The following is a 22,940-nucleotide window of genomic DNA, read 5'->3' on the forward strand; positions in this document are numbered from 1 at the left end:
TTGTTTCCTTACCTATCAAACAGACACCTAGACTATTATAGGATTTACCTCTCTGAATTTTATGAAGTACTTCTGAATCTGTTATAGAAAAGTACCTCTGCATTAATATTTTGCAGTTTCATGAAGTGATAATAGGAACCTGCAAACACAGATTACCACTTTCTTATGTTGCAGAGATCCTGTACTTTATAACTCATGGCACAGCCATTTAATCCTTTCCCCTCTAGACAGAATGGCGACTCTAAATGTGGAAGCTGCACAGCCAGTGCTTCTAAGACTATAATCAATCTGCAGCTTTTAACTTCTGAATTTAAAAGTGAAATGTAAACTTTCTGGAAATTCAATACTTATTCTTTCCATAGAGCTGCTGTATTCTGTCTAAGACTTGAGTAATAACAATAACAATAATAATAGTAATAATAATAATAATAGTAAACTGATGTCACCTTAGCTATCCTGGCATAATTAATGAAAATACCTGTTATTGAATATCCTAATGCTTATGAAATTTGAGCTAATAATCATCTGTCAAATATTTCAGCACTGATTTGAAATAAGTGCCCATCAAGTGGAAAAGTACCTAACAGCTGTAAATAGCCTGTTTCAGCTGTTTTCAGCTCTGTGTTGGAAATTCCTGGAATCTGGATATATCCTGGAGCAGTATTCTAAATGTGTGTTCATCTGCTTTTCTAATCTGGCTTTAGTTATGTTTTATTAGTGTTTAAATTATTTTTTAAATTGTGCCAAACTCATTAAAAACTTGAATATATTCAAGTACTATGATGTTAGACTTTTAAAATATGTTAATATGTTCCTAGTCTTCCTAATTTATATTTTCATTTCTTTTTCTCAAGACACCTGTAGTTCTATTAGTCATTTTATTAAGATTTCATCTTTTGAAACTACTCATCATTACTGCTGATTTTTAATAGAAGGGAGTAGAACATTCTGTCATGACTAATACCAAGCCTAGATGATTAATATTGTTATTTCCTTATTACATAGCTATGGTCCTCAAAGCAAAAATCCATTAGGGTTTAGCGGGATAGAGTGAAAGATTGAATCACCAGTTACGGCACAACATCCTTCAAATAACTGTCCTTGGTTCCTCCTTTGTCATACAGGTCTATTAATTCTGAAAGCCTGAGCTGCAAAGAAAAGAAACAGTTGAGGAGTGGATTTAAAGTGTGTACCATCAAATATGCTTTGTTTGTGACCTTTTGTTTACATTGATATTGTTCCTGTAAAGGCTCAGGTTTCTCTTCTTCCTTAGGAAGCAAATTGAAATATTTTCATCTTTATTTGTACATGAGTGCACTTTACCCTCCAAAAGACTTTTTGAAATATTTCATTCTGCACAGCATCTCCTGGTTGTGGAGCTAAACCTCAATTACACTTTAGTTCTGGGACCCAGTGTTTTTCTTTCTGGGCATAGCCTCCAAAATGTAGAAAAATTAAACAGACACAAAACACTCCAACTTAATTTAGGAAAACCAGGAACTGCTATGGGCGTGGAAATTATCTTCTCTGGTCACTGTTAAGAGGATTTCATTTACTCATGACTAGAAAATACTGTCCAACTGGCACCAGTTATGTTTTCTTTATATAGGTAACAACCGTGTGATATAGACTGAAAGCAAATGTTCACCTCCAAAAGGCAACTTCTGTATTTCTAATGGCTTGATGTAGACCTGAGAGAGCAGTGGGAAGACTACAGCAGTTGTACTCATTTAACTAGCCAGGAGGAGTCACAAGTAGGAGGTGTGCTCAAAGAAGTGCAAATATGCACACACATAGTCTTCTGACAACTTTCCAGCAGTTAAAATACCTGATTTAACTCCAGAAATTTCATTGTTCTCACTATAGTAAAATCAAGTGTGTGCCAGGAAAAAGCTTTTAATCCAGGGATTATCTAACACCTGTACATATTTTTAGGTCTTTTTTTTCTCTACATTGGGTCTTTGTCTTTTGACAGTTTGTTCGGTGGAGGAGGAAGAGGAAAGGAGAATGGACTCTATATAATTTTTCAATAGTATCCAGTGTTGGCCTGTTCCAGCCTGATACATGGAGGTTTCCAGATGGCCCACCCCATACTTCTCAACCACTAGTATGGTACAGTATGGTACTGGTGTTTTGGTATCTGTTTGTCAGAACTGGGCCTATTTCTGGATGTTTTTGGTTTTTTTGTTTTTCTTTTGCCCTGATAGTACTGATGCTGTTATAGGAGTTCAGTTTGGTACTACTTGTTTCTTGTTAGCTGCTTTGAAAGAGACTGTGGCTAGTAAAACAGCTTGCAGTAGTAAGAGTTTCACAGGTCACAAGAATAACTTCTGTGCAGGTTTAATTACTGAAGGAAGAAGCTCTTAAGTAAAAAATTAGAACAGTTACACGTTCTCTAGATTTTTGGGCAGATGCCTGCAAGAGTTACCTCCCTGTGCTGTTAATCCTTTTCTGAGCAAAATGGGAAATAGTCACTCCTCAGGCTGAATTGCCATTACCAGGACAATGACATATATCTTTAAATATGATCTAGGAAATGTTCATAGCTCTATTCCACTTCACTTGCCCTTGTCAAGCCAACAGTGATTGAGAGCATTTAAAAGATTTTAATTGTGCTGACCTGTAAAAAGGAATTTTCGAGGGATTGTTCTACATCAATAAACTCCCATATTTAAGCATTGGCTTGCAGTAGGATGTAATGAGGAGGTTTCTAGAGTTTCTGAAATGCATTCCCTTCTTATACTATTCTGAGTATGAAGCACTTAGGTAGTAAATGGATAGACAGGCATATTTCACAAAATCTCCACCATTTTTCAGATTTCTTGAGGTATTTTTATATTCTTTGTTCATTTTGTTCCCATATGTTTATATGGGAAATCAAATAAAAAACATTTTCAAAATCCCTTGTGTACTTCAGGTCATGTGTGATTTCTGAATGAGTGATTGCAGAGAAATGTTGGTGAGAACTAAAGTTTACCATAATGAATGCTAACAGATAAAATATTTTATTTAAATATCCATCACCATGAAAGATTGCAAGTTTTCACAGACTATAAAGCATCTTTCCATCAATCAGTAAGTGAGGATTTAGGGTAAAGTGAATCACCTACACAACAATGGCAACAACAAATCTATGAAACAAAGTTTTTTTGTTTTTTTTTTTTTTTCAATTAAAACACTGAGAGCTTTGGAAATTGAAAGCTTTAAGACATTTAAATTTTTGATTTTACTTCTACAACTGCAGCTTTTAGTATTCCAGGATCTTTATGTCTTAACAGGAAAGTGATGTATAAATGGGGGCATGCTTTGTTGAGTAAAAGCATCTTTATATTATGTTCATTAGATATCATGGAGCTATGTAGCATCAGCAGTGGTTTTTTTTATTTTCTGAATTTTTATAGACTATGAGAGCACAGAGAAAATTGTAAAACTAGAATTATTAAAGTTTGAGAGGCTTGGACTTTCTAAAAGTGAGACCTGTAGTTCATGCACTCATTTGTAATATTCTTGCGTAATAACCTAGTGGCAATGTAATAGAATCATACAAATCATTCTGGTTTTCTTTTATTGTTGATGTTGCAAATTTTGTTTCTGAAAACACATTCACTCTATATAATAGTCGATAAGTTATTGTTTTTATAAGATTTTATAGCCTCAAATGGTAATTAACTGCTGGCAAGAATGGATTTCTGTGGTGTTATTGCTTAATTAAGAAAATAAGAAAAGGTAAAATAAGGGTTGCAATTGGATAAGTAGCCTAATCAGTTTTGATTAATATATCAGATTTATGCTTAATTTTGAATGTTACAAAGACCTCATGCTATAAACTGATTAAAACTGTAATTCAGCACTTTTTTGTCATTGTGCTGAAATACAAATCTTTTTTACTTCTTTGGAATTATATGCTAATCTTTTTTGTTTCCAAAATATCTATAAATGTACTCTAGTTAATTAAAATACCACACGAGTACCGCCAAATCCAGTGTTGCCTTTAAAATTTAGACACTGATGAAAATGATTTTAAAAATGTTAAGGAAATATGATTTCTCAAATTTTCAAATTATAATTATTTGGATCCCGATTTAGCTGAATCCGTATGTATTTGCCTACAATTATACATTTACATATCATATTAAGTTGGGGAATTTCTTTTTTACAAATATTTTTGAAGAACAAAGTAATTTTCTCAACTTTCTCAACTAGATGCAGTGCCATTAATCTGGGGCAGAAAAAGTGCTACTGCATTAAATGACATGAAATTATGTTACAGAATCACAGAATTCTTATGTGTTTTCCCAGCTGAGAACTTTTCCCACTGGGCACTTTCCCTGGAGTACTAAAATAACTTTCTCAGAAATTAGATCCTGAGCAGCCAAGAAGCTTAGAAGAATTAACTGCTTATATTGATCTAAAACATTACTTCAAATACAAATTTGTCCAGGAATTTATTTTTTGTCATATTGAAGTTGATAACATTCAAAACTGAACAAATAGGAATAGGTTTGTAGAGTAATATTTATTCAAATACAGAATTAGAATTTGATTTCAAACTCTTTAGGACCACTTTTTATTCATTTTTCATGAGCATTTATATTCTGGTGCTTGATTAGTGTGACTGTTCATGAAAACTAAATGTTAAGGTCATATTTGCCAACAGCAAATTTTATATTGAATATGTAAATGTGAAATTTGCTACTAGCTGTGTGTTTGACCCCAGCCTTGCAATGGGATTAGTGTGAGCAAACTCTTGGTCTGGGAATGATCTTTTTTTTTTTTTTCCCAGACATAGAGCTCTGCATACTCAGGCAAAATGTTCAAGCCATGCAACATTTACATTGTTTTCATAAAATTTCTTAAAATTTTAAGACTGTACTTAAAAATACTGTGTCAACTGGATGTTTTTCACTCTTCAACCACTAGGAGCAGGAACAATAGCTGGAATGTTATACAGTCTGGTAATGTGTATGCATTTTGAATACTACTAATGAGGCCTTCAAAAATTGTAAGCATAAAAAATTGTACTCGTTTAGTATTTAGTGGCTGTCTTAGAAATTTCGTGGAGAATTCAACCAGAAGGACACTTTTTTCCTGGTAAATTTGAATTGTAAGAACAATTTGACTAAAAAGAGCAGGGGATTGTTATATATTTAATGGATTATTAAGCAGCTTCATTGTTTTGTTAATAATCAGGATTAAAAAGCTCAAACCATTCAAGATCATTACTATAATAAGAAAAAGATTTCCATTGTGATCAACTATGAAAAGAAAGAAGTCCAAAATCTTTAATTGAATAATTTGATTAGAATGATTTCTTCCTGTTGAGGAGTACACATTACCTAAAAAATTTCAAAGACCCTAATTTCAAGTTATTTTCTAGTTTTTGTCACACTTTACTGGGAAAAAACATTTCCACTTTTTACTTTGATTTTTACCCTTACAAAAAAAAGTTGAAAAAGCAAAATTTCTGTATGAAGCTTTTTTATTTTAGTATAATATATTCCAGCAAAAGAAGAATACATATCCATTCATAAGAGGTTTCTAGTGATCATCATTTGAATTGTAACTGGGTAAATTTAGGAATCATGCAGATAAATGGAAAATTGTGCTTTATTCTGGAAATATTGATTTTGGTTTTTTCTTTATGTAACATGGGTAATGTCTTTAGCCTTTTGCTATATTTTGTATTTTTTATGACTTTTATATTGGGAGTGAAGAGTCATAAGTGCTAGTTCATTCTTCTAAAGTTTTCCTGGATAATTGCTAAAATGTAGCTTTTGGTTTTGAGACGTTGTGTACAATGTTTTTCTTCAATACAGCTCATGATTATGTGCTGCATTATGTTGTTTTCTCTTACACTGTTGGATAGACTATGTCTTATACACTCTATTTTTTTCTAGAATAGTCATTGCATTATCATGCATTGTGTGCTGTAACACTTGCAGGCCACGAGCAAACTCTTAATATTCTGCATAGGAGATACTGATATTATTACCTGTTGTGCTGGTTTTCACATTTTATTAATTAGTAATTTAATGACTGAAGCTCTGGCCTGTATACAGCACAAAGTTTGTTTGGGGCAACTTTTATCACCACAAAGTGTTATTCCCATATAGTCTGTCATTTTTTGTAGGTTGATGGATGGTAATCAAAAGCTGGCTTAAATAGATGTTGGGGAAATCTGTAATGGGATATGGGATATTTAGTTGGTGTGTATTATACCGACCTTAAATTTTTTTTTTTTTTTAGTCCAAGAGAATGTGTTTTATTAATTTTTTCTGCTTTCTTTTAAAGATGATTTTATTGATCTCTTACTGTCTTAAACCCTTATTAGAGAATAGCACCACCAAAGATTGGTTGGTAGCCTACAAATAATTTGAAAATTACAGTTCTGGCTTATGCTCAACACTTTATATTATATTGGACTAAAATCCACTAAAATGATACTATTTGTATAAGTAATAAAGATTGATTCCACAAGGGTTTTGTGCAGATATGATGAGTCAGTAGAATTTCTACATATTATCTAAGTATTGAAATATAGCCTGCTTAAAAGAAAAGAAAAAATCTTTGAATTTTTATGTCATGCATCTTTGAAGGTAAATGTGCAAAGCCTCTGGAGCCTACTTAAAATGTGTTATAGTTGCTACAGATGTTGATAGATTTTTCTGAATATTCTCCATAACTAATTGGAAGGAGAAAAAACCCTAAACAACATTGTCAGCATAGACTACCATCATGGTTGCTTTCCAATTATTATGAAGTCCAAAAGTCTTGTATCTTAAATTAGAAATCCTCTGTAGATTGAAGGGAAAGCCTATCATTCATCTGGCTGTACACACCACTGCACACACGATGCTGTGCAAGCCTGTGGAAAGCTGTGCAGAAGACAATAGGTGCTGTTGCAACACTGGTGTAAAGTCTTCTCCCATTTTTTTAGGAGTGTTGTTTGCTTAAAGGGTTCACACATTTCTCCCAAAGAAGCTTTGGTAAACATCTGGTTTTGACAATGTTGATTACATTGATCCCAAAGAAAATCTGGCTCCTGTGTAAATTTCTGAACTCTGCTGATGAGAAATGTACTGCCATATATACAGTGATAATGAAAGTGTGTTGTACGTGAAGATGAAACATACATGTAAATCATATGAGTTAGAATCTAAATTAGGCTTATGGATTTATAACATTTGACTAATGGTGGAGTTGAGTAGGTTGCCTAAATACATGTGGGGATTTTATAAGCCTCATAAAGTTGTAATACACATTTAGAATCACGCAATCACGCAGAATCACTAGGTGGGGAGAGACCTTCAAGATCATCGAGTCCAACCCAGCCTTAACACCTCAACTAAACCATGGCACCGAGTGCCACATCCAGTCTTTTTTAAACACATCCAGGGATGGTGACTCCACCACCTCCCTGGGCAGACCATTCCAGTACTTTATCACCCTTTCTGTAAAAAAACTTTTTCCTAATATCCAACCTATATGTCCCTTGGCTCAGCTTAAGAAAGTGTCCACTGGTTTTATCAGTTGCTGCCTGGAGAAAGAGACCAACCCCCACCTGACTACAACCACCTTTCAGGAAGTTGTAGAGAGTGACAAGGTCACCTCTGAGTCTCCTTTTCTCCAGGCTAAACACTCCCAGCTCCCTCAGTCATTCCTCACAGGGTTTGTGTTCCAAGCCCCTCACCAGCCTCGTTGCCTCCTCTGGATGCACCCAAGCCTTTCAAAGTCCTTCCCACACTGAGGGGCCCAGAACTGGACACAACACTCAAGGTGTGGCCTCACCAGTGCCAAGTACAGGGGAAGGATGACTTCCCTGCTGCTGCTGGCCACTATTCCTGATACAGGCTTTAACTACCTGAAAGTTTCTATTGTCCAAAAGTATTCAAGTTTCCTATTTCATATTAAAAAAAAATGTAAATTACATGCTGTTTAATTTCAAGCACACTGTGAAAAATTCCATTGGTATTTCTGTCATTTTCAGTGTTTTTAAGAGATTTATCTTGTTCTTCTTGGCTAGTTGCTTTGGAAGCCATTACATATCTAATTTGAAAATATGTGTTCATGAATTAGCTTAGACAGAGAGAAAGTGCCCAGCTGCCGAATACATAATCACATTTAAAAAGTGGAACATCTGCGAGTGTTTAAAATGGAGAACTCTGTAACTAGTTCCTGAGTAACTACAACGTTCATTTACTGTAGTTGAATAATCCTGCAGAAGTAGAGCCATTCATGGAGTAGATAATGTGAAAACAAAGATAGGCAGTTCTGAACTCTGGCATGTACTTACTACAAATAGATACACCAAAAAAGCTCATAAAGCTTGGAAAGAGTTTGGCTTGAAGTCTTCTAGTTCTTTGGGGATTTTTTTTGTTGTTTTCATAGGTATTTTCTTGTCCTGAATAGCTGCCTATCATGCAGAGCTGAATGGCTATTAAATGCATGTTTGTGTATTTCTTCAATGGACCACAGTCCCACACAAGTAGTAGTCCATAGGTTGAGAATCATTAACAGGACCCGTAGTTTGATATTGAAATGAACATTTGCATTAGAATCAACCACCAGTTGGGATGATTCAAAGAATATACTGGCAGATCATGATAAATAGTGTATTGTAGTTGGGATCTATGTGAGGAGTTGTTAATTTCTGTATTTCAGAATATGGTATGAAATGTTTCAGCCCAAGGACCCGTGATGTCCCGTATGACCTATGAGTCATGGCCTCCAGGGTGTGTTCTCAGTTTTGGAAGACATAGCATTTTTTAATTCCTTGCATTTTGTAGTTTGTGTATTGGAGTAATGGCCTTCTAATTATTTACTATGAACTATGATGACCAGTACGTGCAGCTTTTAGAGAAACAGAATTCAAAATTAAGGTATACGACTTAAGAATGCAAATTAAGCACTTAATAGCAGTATTTTTATGAGTGATATTATTGATGCTAAGATTAAGGGAAGAAAAACAGGAAAATGCTGCAGACTTTTTGTTTGCATTGATACCTTTTGCTAAAGCACTACTATATTACTTTTCAATAAATAAACATGCAGCGAAGCAATAATTAGTTGCAGCATGCAACTATTCTGACTGAGAGAGCAATAAACATTTTTGTGTTGACTGTGGAACATAAGAAAGGTTAAAGAGTTCCAGAAAACTGCAGTCAGATCTTTTAGACAAACTTGGAAGTGCTGCATTTCACACATGTTAGACTTAAAAGTTTGAAATCATATTCTTTTTGTGCATTGAAGGAAGAACTGACAGGAATCTATGTCCTCTGTGTGATCTATATTTGGTAGTCTATTGCCTGGTGGATGTTTTTTATTTTGTAGGTTTATTATGTTTTCAATAATTTGTTTATTAAATTAATCTCTTTCTCCTACTTCCTCATTACACTTATTCATATTGCTTGCATCTGATTATTTTAGTCATTCCTGTGAAGGAAATTATGTACAGGTCTCTCAGTGTTAGCTAATGTAAGTGGCCTACTTGGCATGTAGTCTTGAAAGACGATGAAATCTATTTTTAAAGGAGGATCACTTTGTTTTCTACTTATACAGTGTCAAGATTGCATGTTCTGGTACTTCTGTGACTAAAGCCCATGAGCCTGTGAAAATAGATAGAGCAAGGATCAATGAAGGAGTTTATCTATAAGATGACTGGTATGATGCTGTACATCTGAGAAACCACCTAATGGTCTAGCTAAAACATGTGCTGTCACCTGGGATCAAGAGTAATTTTCCTTCAAAGTGGCCAGTCTGATGGGACTTGTCAAAAAGCATCAAACCCTGAATCTCTGTGTATGTTACTCTGAAATGATCTTTTTGTAGTGCTTTAGTAGCTGGAACATTCACTAAGCAAGCACTGCTTCAATTCCATTGCTTTGTCATCTTGCAGGTCCATAAACCTCTATCTGCACTTTTCCGAATAACTCTTTAGAGGTGGGCACTGGAGGGTGTCTTTGCTGTAAATTCCTATGTTACTGCATCCCCCTGCACTTTTTCAAAACAGTGCTAGCAGCAGGATGCAAGCAGAAGAGAGCTCAGAAAAGAAGGGCATGTCTTCCTGTGTTCTTGGGAAGTGCAACACTCTGCTCTGCAGCTCCTGTCCCCTTGTTTGAGATAGCCCCCAGTTCTAGTGTGCAGCCCTTGGGTTTGTGTCTAAATATCTAACATGGTTTTTGGAGCCAGACAGCAAAAACTTTAAAATGTACAATTGTGATAGTGTCAAACTATAGCCTGAAGTGTACTTTTAGTTGTGCAGTCTGAATAGGAACTTCGATCATAAAATTTTGTTCTATATACAGCCATATACACCATACGCAGTTCGGTCTGTATATTGGAAAGAGAAATTTTCTGAAGGGAAGAAGCTTTGATATCTCTTGATAATATATTTCTTTATTAATTTCAATTATTGGCAAATACTGTGATGAATATTTGGTCATAGGAATTAAAAACTCACTATGCACTGATGTGTTCCTAAGAGTTCTGTATTAACTACATGATGCTTTTACTAAATAAAGAAGTAGATTTTTAAAATAAACACAAATTCAAGACAGTTGTGTGCATGAAGCCTGGTAGGTTTTGACCTCTGTGTGATTGTGTTAAAATGTGTGTTTTGTTATCTGCTGATGGACCTGATGCTTGGGCATTGTGCAACTGTAGAGTGGCTAGAAAGGTGTCTTCTAACTTTTCTTTTTTTTTTCTGTTTTCCCAATCTGTATAGTTCAAGGTAATCACCAAAAAATTGAATTTTTCTTTAAAAACTGAAGAGTGAAATTTGCTTCAAGAGAATAGAGATCTTGGGATCTAAATAAGTATTCTGTTTTAAATCCTTACCACTTTTTTTGTGGGTGAATTTCACTGGTAATTTAAGAGGGGATTTGCAGTCTTATTCATGAAAGAATATGTACAGAAGGGACTTCATCCTTCATTGCTTTCCTGAATATATCGAGAGAGACTTCGGCATATGCTCAAATGTTTTCTTGAACTGGGAATTTAAAAAGGTTTATAAAATTAAAAGGCAGTATCATTGTAAACATTATTAAAAATTCGGATTAGTGTTGTTACTATGTAGATATTTTCTTCAGCAATATCACACATCACCAGAAAATTTACTTTTTCAGATAGCCCCCTTACAGTCATTGCAGTAATTGCATAAAGATATAGTCACTGTCGCTCCAGAAACACTGACTCTCTAGTCACTATTTCACACAGCTACTGGCTCAGACATGCACAACTGGGTTTTTTACCTATCTCATTTCATTCGTGAACATCCTAACTTTATATAGGGCTATTTGTTGTAGAAGTAAATTAATTCTTGGTCCCACTGGTAGCAAGGTTATACTTTTTATAACAAAGTTTATTGACAATATTTAATGCTTCTGTTTCTACAGTTCTTTCCACATGTACTCATTCTGAATTAAAAATATATAATATGATTTTTAAAGCAGCAGCAGGAATTTAATATATATAGTCATAATGTTGATGAGATGTTAAGATTTTTCTGTGTCATGGCTTTTTCCTGTTACAGGGGTGATTTTGTTAGATGCTATGCACCAACAAATGAATGGCTTGTGTTATTCACTAGCTGAAATAAAAACATAAAGGTAAATAAACTAGTAACAGCAGTGCTAAATATCTTTTCATCATTTAGTCCATGAAACTTCTATATCAACATATTAAGTATTACTATTATTAATTTTTAACTAGAAAAGTTAAAACTTTGCATAGTTAGGTAAATTCATATGCCTAAAATCTAAGTCTTCATAGAATATCTCAAAAATATTAACAAAAAAATCTATCTTGACTAGTCTTGAATAGACTAACTTGAATAGTCTATACAGCCTTGGAAAATAAAATAGATCATTGCCTTTCAATGATCCAAACAATAAGCAATTCTTTTTAATGGTGTCTGGTCATGCATTTTCTGCAATTTAGGACACATTGTTTTAGAAATTGCCAGATCTCTTCTGAAGGGAGTTTATCCGTGGCCTGCAATGGGAATATATAACGTAGTGGGAAATTAGAAATTTTAGGTCTACTGCTGAGTTAAATTTTTGTCATACAAATATTCCCTGCATTTAGCACTGGGAATTTTGTGTGGAAGACCACAGTGAGTTCTCCCCTCAGTCTCCCCACTTTCAGGCTGAACGTACCAAAAGTTACCTCATATGGTTTCAACTTCAGACCCTTCACCATCCTCACAGTTCTCATTTAGACACTCTCTAATAGCTTGATGTCTTTTTTTATATTGTGGTGCCCTACACTGCCCCCAGCACTGAAGGTAAGGCTGCCCCAGTGCAGAGCAAAGCAAAGCAAGACAATCCCCTCCCTTGCCAGGTGGAGATGTTTTGCCCAGGAGATGTGGTTGGCCCTCCTGGCTGCCAGGGCACTGTTGACTCATATTCCACTTGCCATCAACCAGGATGGCAAAATGTTTTAAATATTTTTATTGTATGCAAATTTAGACATGGCTTCTTTATTAGCAGTAATGAACTGAAAATCTCTTTACTTATATAGCTATGTTTCAGTAATATTCAATTTTGTTGACCGTTTATACACAGTGGGAGTGAGGCCCTAATTTAAATTCAGTACTGATACAGACTGTTATTTGTGGCTAGCATTATCTTTAGTAATTTGATTTTTCATTTCATATGTAAATTAAAGACAAAGAATGTAAAATAACAGTAAAGCTTTCAAATGAAAGCTAGAAAAATACAATAAAGTAATTAAAATGCTCATTTTCTTCACCTAACCTTATTTCCCAGAATGGTATTGTTAATGACTAGAAAGTAAGCAAATGGAATCGATAACTCATCTGCTCTTTGTTGAATCATTACCTAGTAGTTTTCTCTTTTAATCTTATCTCTCTTTAGCCTTTATTCAGCATGTCAAAATGTAGTAACTTTCTGGATTATATGCTTCATACACTCCAAAATACATTTCACTGAATAAGTATTGCTGATTTCAACTGAAATGTGTTCCAGCTTAAAGTTTTCATCCTATGAGATAAGGAGGTTTGAGGGAGAGAGACGTAAGAAAAAAAAGTCACAGTAGGCTATTTATGGCTTCTTACAGGCTTTATAAAGCAATATATTATCAAGTGAAATCATGTAGACTCTTGGAAGAACTATTTAGGGCTGTTATTGTCTCAGCTTCTTTCAAAGATGATATTCACTTATCCACCATTTTAAAAGGTGACTTTATATATTAAAGTTAGTAATGCTGTAACTTCTTCACTTTTTTATTTTCTGTTCCTGAGTAAAAAGAAACACCTTTTCTTAACAGCAGAGAGAGTAGCTGTATTTTCCTGCACTTTGTTTGTCCACATCTGTTGAAACAATACAGAGTGCATACCTGTAAGCTTCTGCTTTGGTTCTGACTACTCTAAACTGTGTTACTGCTACATAAGAGAGGAAAAGAATGAATTTTCTATGGAGGCTGAGGATATAGGATGGTGTCTCTCATTGAATTCAGGACTTCAGAGTCTTGGTCTACTTTTCTGCACATTATAAGTCATCTTTCTAAGAAATAATTGCTGCTTACAAATTTTAAGATAGAAAATGCATCAGAACTGGGAACAGCTCATAAAAGAGACTCATGTTTCAGCCTAAGAGATTCCATGATTCTGTGTTACAGATAAAGGTTTTGGATGCAGTATAAGTTATTAAATCTGTTGTGGTGTTTCTGTGTTTATTTACATGCATACTTATAAATACATAATAAACTGCAAAATGTGCATTGGCTGCCACTGTGCTATTTTAAACAATAAAGACCCTAAAATTTCAGTTACTGAATTCAATATTCTGTCATCATATTTCAGTCCTCTGTGGCAACCAGCCTGGAGTAGGCAATATTGTGTTTGATGATGTATCAGAAGGCAACAGTTTGAAGGCAAAGTTGACATTTTTTCCTGAAAAATTACGTTAAGTTTACAGCATAATGCAGTGATTGCATGTGAAAGCATCCCAATGTATAGTTATACAGATGCACGTAAATAACTCTGTTGAGTAGGTTATTGACAAGCATAATTAAAGAATAACAGTGCTTCATGAATTATTTACAAGGCTTTCTCACAAGCAGCAGCATGACAGAAGAGTTGCCTATGTGTTATCCAGCTACACAGGAGAAAGGGAGGAGATATGTTCTAGTTTAAAATGATTGTCTAATGTCTCACTGTGTAGCAGCTCTCTCTCACAGCAGCTCTCAGCTGCCTGTGATCTGGTTCTTCACAGTATGAGCACAGTCACTCAGAGAGACATGACATTCTGTCATTGTACACCCAAATTAAATCAACCCTTGAAGGATTTTGAAGTTATAGAGCCAGAACAGGAAATGGTTGTTCTCTGAAGCAGATCTGGTTGCTCTTGGCTCTCATAAACCAATTCAGATGTTCCTCCTCAGCCATTTAATACAGCATTTGGCTTAGTTGCTTTTGTGCCTCCTTTCTGCTACTTTTGGGAGGTGGCTGGAGTCCCTCACTCTGCTGTATTTTTGGGGTGTCTACAGCTGTATCCCACAAAAGCTAAAGATGAACAGAAGCCAAAAGGGTAACTACTGGGAGAGTACAGGAAGGCTAAATGTATTCCCAGCTGGATAGGTTCTTTGCACATTCTATGTCCAAAATGCAAGATGCCCTTTGGCAAAACCTAAGCTTGTGCTTATCTAAGATTTAAGGCTTAAAATAGGTTCTTTTCCTCTGTGTCTGTGATGAAGATTAGGTCTCTCATCCATGCCGGAGCGCCTCAGCTAAATTTAACTCCGAGCGTTGGAAAGACTTGCTCATAGGATTATGGTACAGCTGTGGAAACTACTGCTGTTGTTTTGGTTGAGGATTTATAAGACAAGAGAAAATATATGTGCAAAGAGAAAATAAGTATGTATTTTTTAAAATAAATACATGCTAGGGGGGATGATTCTTGATCTGAAAGAAGGAGTTACATAGCTGAATATTTTCAAGGAGAAAGTCTGCAACAGCACAGGTCAGAGCCAGTACTAATACAGAAGGGTAATGCCCCCCTCACCTCATTAACTGTATGTGTGGCTAGAAACACAATAGACAAGTGCATAGCAAGCTGTACATCTTGCTTTATTCTCAAAGAAATGTAATTGCAATAAACTGCTAAGCAGTTACATTCTGGTATGGGAAAGCTGTGTGGTGTTGCTTACATTTGCTAATGCATTTTGATAATAAGTTTGTTTCAAGGTGTCTGCCTTTCTTTCTTTTCCAGGTACAGGTCCTTCGCAATGCAGGGGAAGAAGTGACCCTAACTGTGTCCTTTCTGAAAAGAGCACCTGCTTTTCTCAAACTGCCACTGAATGAAGATTGTGCATGTAAGCCTTTATTACATGACCAAAGAACCCTCAATTTAGTACCCAGGAGCACTTGCAGCTTCTGAAACTACAGTGCATTGAGGGTGATTGGCAGCTGCTTTTACAATCAGCATTGGTGTCTAAATATGAGTTGATCTTATTGCCAGGGTTAGTGGCAATAGGAAAAATTTTTCTCTTTCTCAAGAGAAAAATTGCTATCTATGGTAGAAAAAACAGATAGACTGGTGTGAATCAGTAAAGTTGCAGGTGAAACAGTAGAATTACATTAGTTTGCAATAGCTCGCGTCCTGGTGCGGAGTATTTAAAATCAATTTTTCGGGCAGCATCAGCTAGTATTTTAGTCCCAGGGAGTTTTTTCTTGTAAATGTGAAAATGAGATTGTGTGTATATATTTAGAGGACTTTGCTGTTTAAAATTCAGAGGCTTTGGTGGAGATGTCTGTCTACCTAAGAATAAATTACTCTGGAATGATAAGTATTTTGTTTTAGTCCAAACTGAGTTTTAGTGAACTAGCCCCATGAGAGTCATATGGAGACAGCTGTCTTCCTTTAATTATATTAAATTGTAAGTGTGGATGCATAATTATAGGCAATTACAGCATATCTAACCATATTTATATATCAGCCTGTGCCTTTTGCCACCTCTGCTTTCCTTCTGCTTTTTACTCCCTAAGAGAGTAAATTAAATTGCTCAGTTTAAAGCAACAAAACAATAAATATTGGATTTCAATACTTATAGCCTTTAAGTTTGTAGGAATTAAATAATCTAAATAATGAAATAGCATTTTATACAAACATTTGATGGAACCTTGTCTTTTTATTTTGCCTATGTATTAAATTCATATGAAACAAGAAAAAAATCAGAACACTGTATTCTTAAATAAAAAAATGTATCCCAGTACTTTTTCCCTTCTATGAAAGGCTGTGGTACCACAGAGTAGCCTGAGTGATGCACAGGAATGTGCATTTGCATGGGTCCTATCTTGTCACTTTTGAGGAGTAGCACTGTAATTTCCTAAACCATTACAAGAACATTTAGAACTGTAAACTCCACTGAGAGTAACAAAAGGGTTATCTGACAAATTCCTTCCAGTAAAAACTGACAGACAAGGTACACACTTCCCTTTTATTGTCAAATTTGAAAGAAACAATGTGGGATTTTTTTCTTACCAAGCAGAAAATAACTTTTTTTTTAATCAAAGAATTGGGAAAGGTTTTCTTGAGCCTCCATTTAGCTTGCAAAGGCAATCCACTCAAGCCAGAAAACAGATACTGGCTGAATACAGAAAGTAAATGAGTGTTGTATATGATATAAGTTTTTTGGGTGTGGGGAGAATGCATATATACAAATACAAATTTTAATTATAGATTAACAAAGAATTTTCTTGTGAATTTGTGTTGGTATTAGGTGCCCCCAGTGACCAAAGCAGTGGCACATCCTCTCCCCTGTGTGACAGTGGTTTGCATCTCAACTACCACCCCAACAACACGGTAAGAGCTTGAACCTCCTTGATGGAATTACACAGAAGAGTAATTATAGTATAATAGCTAAGTGGAAGCACTAATAAAGGACATCAACACGGAGGAGCTCTAGCTAACTCTGGAGACAGTTCTGTAGAGGGAAACAAGAGTAGCCAGAAATTATGTCTGGGAATTAAACGTGGCAAATTATTACAGCTGAGATTGTGCCTTGATGCATGTGATTACTGTTTACTTGGGCAGTAGGGATTTTGCAAAAGTTTTTCCTTCTACATTTTTTGCTCTGCATAGGAATTAAATTTTTTAAAATGAAAATATATATATTTATGAAAAAGGGAGAAAAGTTTTTGAGAATGTTTTCCATTACTTATATTGCATGCATTATCTAAAGCTTTTGGCAAAAGATGATCAGGTGCATGTTTTTGCCTATTTCTAAGGTGAAAGTGTTCTACTTCTAGTAATGTGTACTTGAAATCTTACCCAAACTGGGATAACATTCTGGAGCAGAGTGTCTCTGGGATTAAATGCTACAGATGCCAGATCAGATATTTAATAAAAGACACCTTTGAAGTGCCACAAGGGCCTTTAAAAAGTTTTCTTTGCCAGAAAATGCAAGATTTCCTTTGTTTTATACAGATCTAAAGCTTTTTCGTTCAGTATTTGGCTTTGTGATAGATGAAAATAGAATTATAAACCAGTATAAATCATAATTTAAAAAAAAATTAAAACCTGAAACGTATGCCATACTGAGCAGCCATTTAGTTTCCATCTTGTTTTATTATACTTTCATATTTTCTATAAAATGTTTTAAATAGCAGCCCACAGATTTAAATATCAATACCACAGATTTAAACAGAATTACAATCTGGAAAACCCCTTGAGAATTATGAACATTTTAGGAAGTGGAATTTATGAATACATAACATCAATAAAATTGATATCAAATAACAATGAAAATACATGTAACTGATGCAGCAACAACAAAAGAAGACTTATCTAAGGAATCTATATAGGTAGGTATGTCTGTATGTAAAAAGGCTATGGCAGTAGATCTAAACTGATTTATTCAACTAGCTGCTACAATTCTAATTTTGCTTTTATGATAAAAAACATGCTTTCATTTGTGAATTCTTTTTTTGCAGATGTCAAAACTGATCTAAATGAGCTGTAGTTTCTGTTTGAACTGACAATTATTTACTGAAACCAAGTGTTTTTCTTTCAGCTTAAATATTATAATCTGGTATCATGAGCCTATAATTCATGCTAAATTAAATTTTCAAGTGAAGACCAAGATGTGGTTCTGACATATCTCCTTGTCATGGGAACAGAGTTCTTCATAAATGAATGAATTCCTAAATTATGTACAACTCTTATGCCACAGCTCTTAATTTTTCTCAGAATATTTTCTAGAAGGAATTACGACAGCTGGATACACATGATCAGTGAGCACCTGGCTCATGGTTGGACATGAAGAGTTATAGTAAACAGAGTGAATTTAGGTGACTGCTCACTAGTGGAGTTCTGCTGTATCTTAGGCCCAGTGGCCATCAACATTTTGATCAGTGTCTTGGGTTCAGGACTCAAAGGGAAACTAAGTAAGTTTGCAGATGATAAAATTTGGAGGAACTTTTGATTCCCTCAGAAGCAGAGAGGCTTTACAGAGAGACCTCAACAAATCTGTGGGCTGAGCAGCCACCAACCTTATGAATTTTAACAAGGGCAAGAGCTGGATTCTGCCCTGGGGTGGGGCAGCCTCTGGATGTACAGACAGGCTGGGGAAGGAGAAGCTGGTAAGCAGAGTCACAGAAAGGGATCTGGGGGTCCTGGTTGGTGGGAAGTTGAATGTGAGTCAGCAGTGCCCTGGCAGCCAGGAGGGCCAACCCTATCCTGGGTTGCATCACGCACAGCATGGCCAGCCAGGCAAAGGAGGGGATTGTCCTGCTCTGCTCTGCTCTGGGACTGCTTCACCTCGAGTGCTGGGAGCAGTGTTGGGCACCATAGTATAAAACAGGTACAAAGCTGTTAGAGAGCTCCAAAGGAGGACAAGGAAGGTGGTGAAGGATCTGGGGGAGAAGCTGTATGAGAAGAGGTCACTTGGTCTGTTCAACCTCAAGAAGAGGGGGCTGAGGGGAGAACTCATTGCAGTTACAACTTCCTTGTGAGGGGAAGAAGAGAGGCAGAGACTGTTCTTTTCTCTGTGTGACCAATGATAGGACCCAAGGGAATGTTGTGTCTGCAAGGCTTAAGCTGATATTAGAAAAAGGTTCTTTGCTTAGAGGATGGAACACTGGAACAGGCTCCCCAGGGAGGTGGTTACAGCATCAGCCTCACAGAGTGCAAGAAGAGTTTGAAAAAACTCTCAGGAACATTGTGAGATTCTTGGACATATCCTGTAAAGGGACAAGATTTTGACTTGATGATTCTTGTGGGTCCTGTCCAACTCAGACATTCCATGATTCTGTGGCATACAGCCACAGTTTTGTTTCTTAATTTATAGTCTTTTTAATTCCTTTGAAGGAGGCTTTTGACTCAAAACTTAGAGCAGGCATGACTTTGGTCTTTTGTCAACAGTTTACAGAGTTATGCAGTCTAAAGATAGGGTTAACATTTTTGTTGTAGCCATATCTAGGCCCACAGTTTGTACCTGAACTTTTGCTGCATTTCACAGTTTGTACCTGAACTTTTGCTGCATTTCATCTTTTCCCTAAGTTTAATCACAGGTGAAGAAAGGTTCCCAGAAGCAGAGAGAAAACATTAAAAATTCAAGATGTTCAAAACAACATCCTAGTTTAGTCTTCCTAGCCAATTATTTATTTATTTTTATTGAATCTGTGTAATTTCTCACCATAAATTCAATGTTTTAAATAAGTGAACTGTGAAAATCTTGCTGCTCAGCTAACATGATATTTATTATGATATTTTGTGTCATATAGATAAAAGATATATGAACATATATGCAAAAGCAAAGTTCAAATTGGTAAAGCTTTATAATTCCATAGATCTTACACAGAATGCCCACTCTAGAAATATAAGGTGCACCTAATTTTGGTAATATTTATATTATAGAAGATAGCAGTAAAAAAAAAAAAGAAATTTGAGATTAAAAAGAATGTAAATCAGCAGGTTTAATTTTACTGATATGTTGATATACTGTCACTTGTTACTTGGGAGAAGTGGCCAACCCCCAGCTGGCTACAGCTTCATTTCAGGTGGTTGTTGAGAGTGATAAGGTCTCCCTGAGCCTTCCTTTCTCCAGGCTGAACAACCTCAGTTCCTCCAGCAGCTCCTCACATGGCTTATGCTCCAAACCCTTTTCCAACCACGTTGCCCTTTTCTGGACATGCTGCAGCACCTCAATGTCCTTGTTGGAGTGAGGGGCACAGAACTCAACATGGCACTCAAGGTGTGGCCTCACCAGTGCCAAATATAGGGGCACAGTCACTGCCCTGGTCCTGCTGGCCACACTATTTCTGATCAGGCCAGGATACTGATGGCCCTCTTGGCCTCCTGGGCACACACTGGCTCATTTTCTGTTGACCAGCACCCCCAGGTCCTTTCTCATCATGCAGGTTTCTAGTCACTCTGCCCCCAGCCTGTAGTGCTGCCTGGGGTTGCTGTGACAAAAGTGCAGGACCTGGAACTTTGTCTTGTGAATCTCATGCAATTAACCTCAGTCCATTTATTCAGTCTGTCCAGATCCCCCCTGCAGAGCCTTCCTGCCCTTCAGCAGATTAGCACTCCTGTCCAACTTGATGTCAGCTGTGAACTCACAATGCACTTCATCCCCTCTTCCAGATCAATATTAAATATTAAAAACAGTGCCGGCCCCAACACTGAGCCCTAGACAACACCAGTCATGACTGTCCACCAACTGGATGTTTCTCCACTCACCACCACTCTCTGGGCCTCTCCATCCAGCCATTTTTTTTACCCAATTGTCCTGGTTTAGGGCAAATCTAGGAGAAAACCTCCAAAAGAGCCTCCCCCAAAAAGCCAGCCCACACAGCCCCTCCCACAAACCGGTTCAGAAAAAATTTCCTCGGAGAGAAATGGAAAGAACCTGTTTATTTAACAGGCAAGGCACTCCCATGCACACAAAATGAACAATACCAGATGACAAAACTCATCCACTGGTCTGAAGAGATGACAAATTCAGAAAGTCTCTCCAGTGGGCTCAGTTATCGGTCACTCCGGCACTGGGAAAGGCTGTGGCCCAGAGTAGGCCCTGACAGGCTACAAAGTACAACTCAGTGTTTCCCCAGATCCTGGTCTGGAGCAGGTTCAAATGGTTCCAAGAAAAAGGGAAAGAAAAACAGTCCAGGGAAAACTCAGACTGCCCCGTCCATGCCCACACAACTACAGTGGAGTTCTGTGTTCCAGCAGACTACGAGGGAGAGTGCAGCTGATAACGAAACTCTGTGCTCCTTCTTCTCCCCGCCTCATAAACAGAACAGATGACTGGGGATACAAGCATCATAATATCACCCTAGGACACCAGTGAACTGTGGACCCATTGAAGTCATGAGCAGCCAATTTCTCCAGGAGAATGCAGTGCCAAAGGTTTTACTAAAGTCCAGGCTGACATCACCTACAGCCTTTCCCTTGTCCACTAGATTGGTCACCTGGTCATAAATGGAGATCAGGCTGGTCAGGCAAGATGTGCCATACACAAACCTGTGCTGGCTGGGCCTGATTCCCTTGTTGTCCAGTACATGGTGTGGGATGGCACTCAGGATGATCTGCTCCATGACATGCCCCAGGTCCATCTGACAGGCCTGTAGTTCCAGAAATCCTCCTTCTAAGCCTGTCTGGTAGATGGCATCATATTTGCCAACTTCCTGTCAAGTGAGACCGCTCTGGTTAGCCAGGGCTGCTGGTAAATGATGGAAGGTGACTCACTGAGTACTTGTGCTGGCTCTCTCACTATCCTTTGGTGGATCCCACCTGGCCACATAGACCTGTGTGTGCCTAACTGCTGCAGCAGATCACTGGCCACTTCCCCTTGGATTATGGTGGCTTCAGTCTGCTCCCTATCCCTGTCTCCCAGCTCAGACATTTGCTACCAGGCAAATAATTGGTCTTACTATTAAAGATTGTGGTAAAGAAGGCATTAAATACCTCAGCCTTTTCCTCATCCTTTGTTGCTGTGAGAAGGCAATTTGAAGAATCCTGCTCTCTCAGAAAAATAACATCATCATTAGCACTATTTTTTAAAGCATTTTATAAAGAAAGGTGTTGTATTTTTATAAACAGATGTTGATAATTTAACTTTCTATAAGCATTTCTCATGCAAATAGATATTCATTAAGAAGACTGGTCAAATTAGACTCTAGATATTTAAATACTCATTCTTTGTAGATATGATCATAAACATGATAAAGTTCAGTTTTCATATAAGCAATGTCTTCTGTAAATATGTAACATTAAAATATTCATCACTTCAGCATGTAGTTTTGACAATTTTGACAATTTCATCACATGTTAAATTCCATTCCCAATTACCATGTTTTGAGGTTATGTCATCTATGTATGTAAATATGTAGAGAGCCACAGGAAGCTACTGAATTATGGTTGTATTGTGGATAATTTAGAGGTCTTATTCAGAATCTTTCCAGTGCTCACTAAAACTAATGACAAGTGATTTAGGAAAAAATGGAACACTGCCAAATTAAATATAAGTCTTTGAAGTCTATCTCATTCTTTCCAAGTACTTACAATGAAGTTCAAAACTGAGAAGAACCTTTTAATGTTTTTCAGGATACGTTATCATGTTCCTCATGGCCAGCATCCCCAGGACTTAGGTGGGAGAAGAGGTGGTGTGATCTTCGATTAATTCCACTTCTTCATTCACGATTTTCCCAGTACCTTCCAGGATCAGATTTGTGCAGGTAAAGAAGTTCTGAAGGCTGAAACTTGACTTGGTTGACAGATGCATGCCCTAGGGAGTTGCCTTTTTGGAGAAATTGTGTTATTAGTTCCATCGCAGCTGACAGATACATGAAATATAGGAGCTTTCATAAAGGTCTTTCTAGGTCCACCTTGGCTCATGTTCTGCTCTGATATCAACTGGGACCCGGTATCATGGGGAGGAGATGATGGGTGATCTTTCTACTTACATCTAGTGCTCAG

The 22,940-nt window shown here is 36.7% G+C and overlaps 1 protein-coding gene across 2 annotated transcripts in view; it reads left to right on the top strand.

The window, feature by feature from the left end:
* SNTG1 (syntrophin gamma 1) overlaps nt 1–22,940 on the top strand; it is a 319,348-nt gene that overhangs the window by 191,589 nt on the left and 104,819 nt on the right. For both annotated transcript variants that reach the window (XM_058044990.1, XM_058044982.1), the window contains exons 8-10: nt 15,231–15,333; nt 16,741–16,823; nt 22,569–22,699. In XM_058044990.1, coding sequence (XP_057900973.1) covers nt 15,231–15,333; nt 16,741–16,823; nt 22,569–22,699 — 317 coding nt within the window. The remainder of the gene's footprint in view (nt 1–15,230; nt 15,334–16,740; nt 16,824–22,568; nt 22,700–22,940) is intronic.

Source organism: Melospiza georgiana, chromosome 1 (genome assembly GCF_028018845.1).
Source record: "Melospiza georgiana isolate bMelGeo1 chromosome 1, bMelGeo1.pri, whole genome shotgun sequence".
Taxonomy (NCBI): domain Eukaryota; kingdom Metazoa; phylum Chordata; class Aves; order Passeriformes; family Passerellidae; genus Melospiza; species Melospiza georgiana.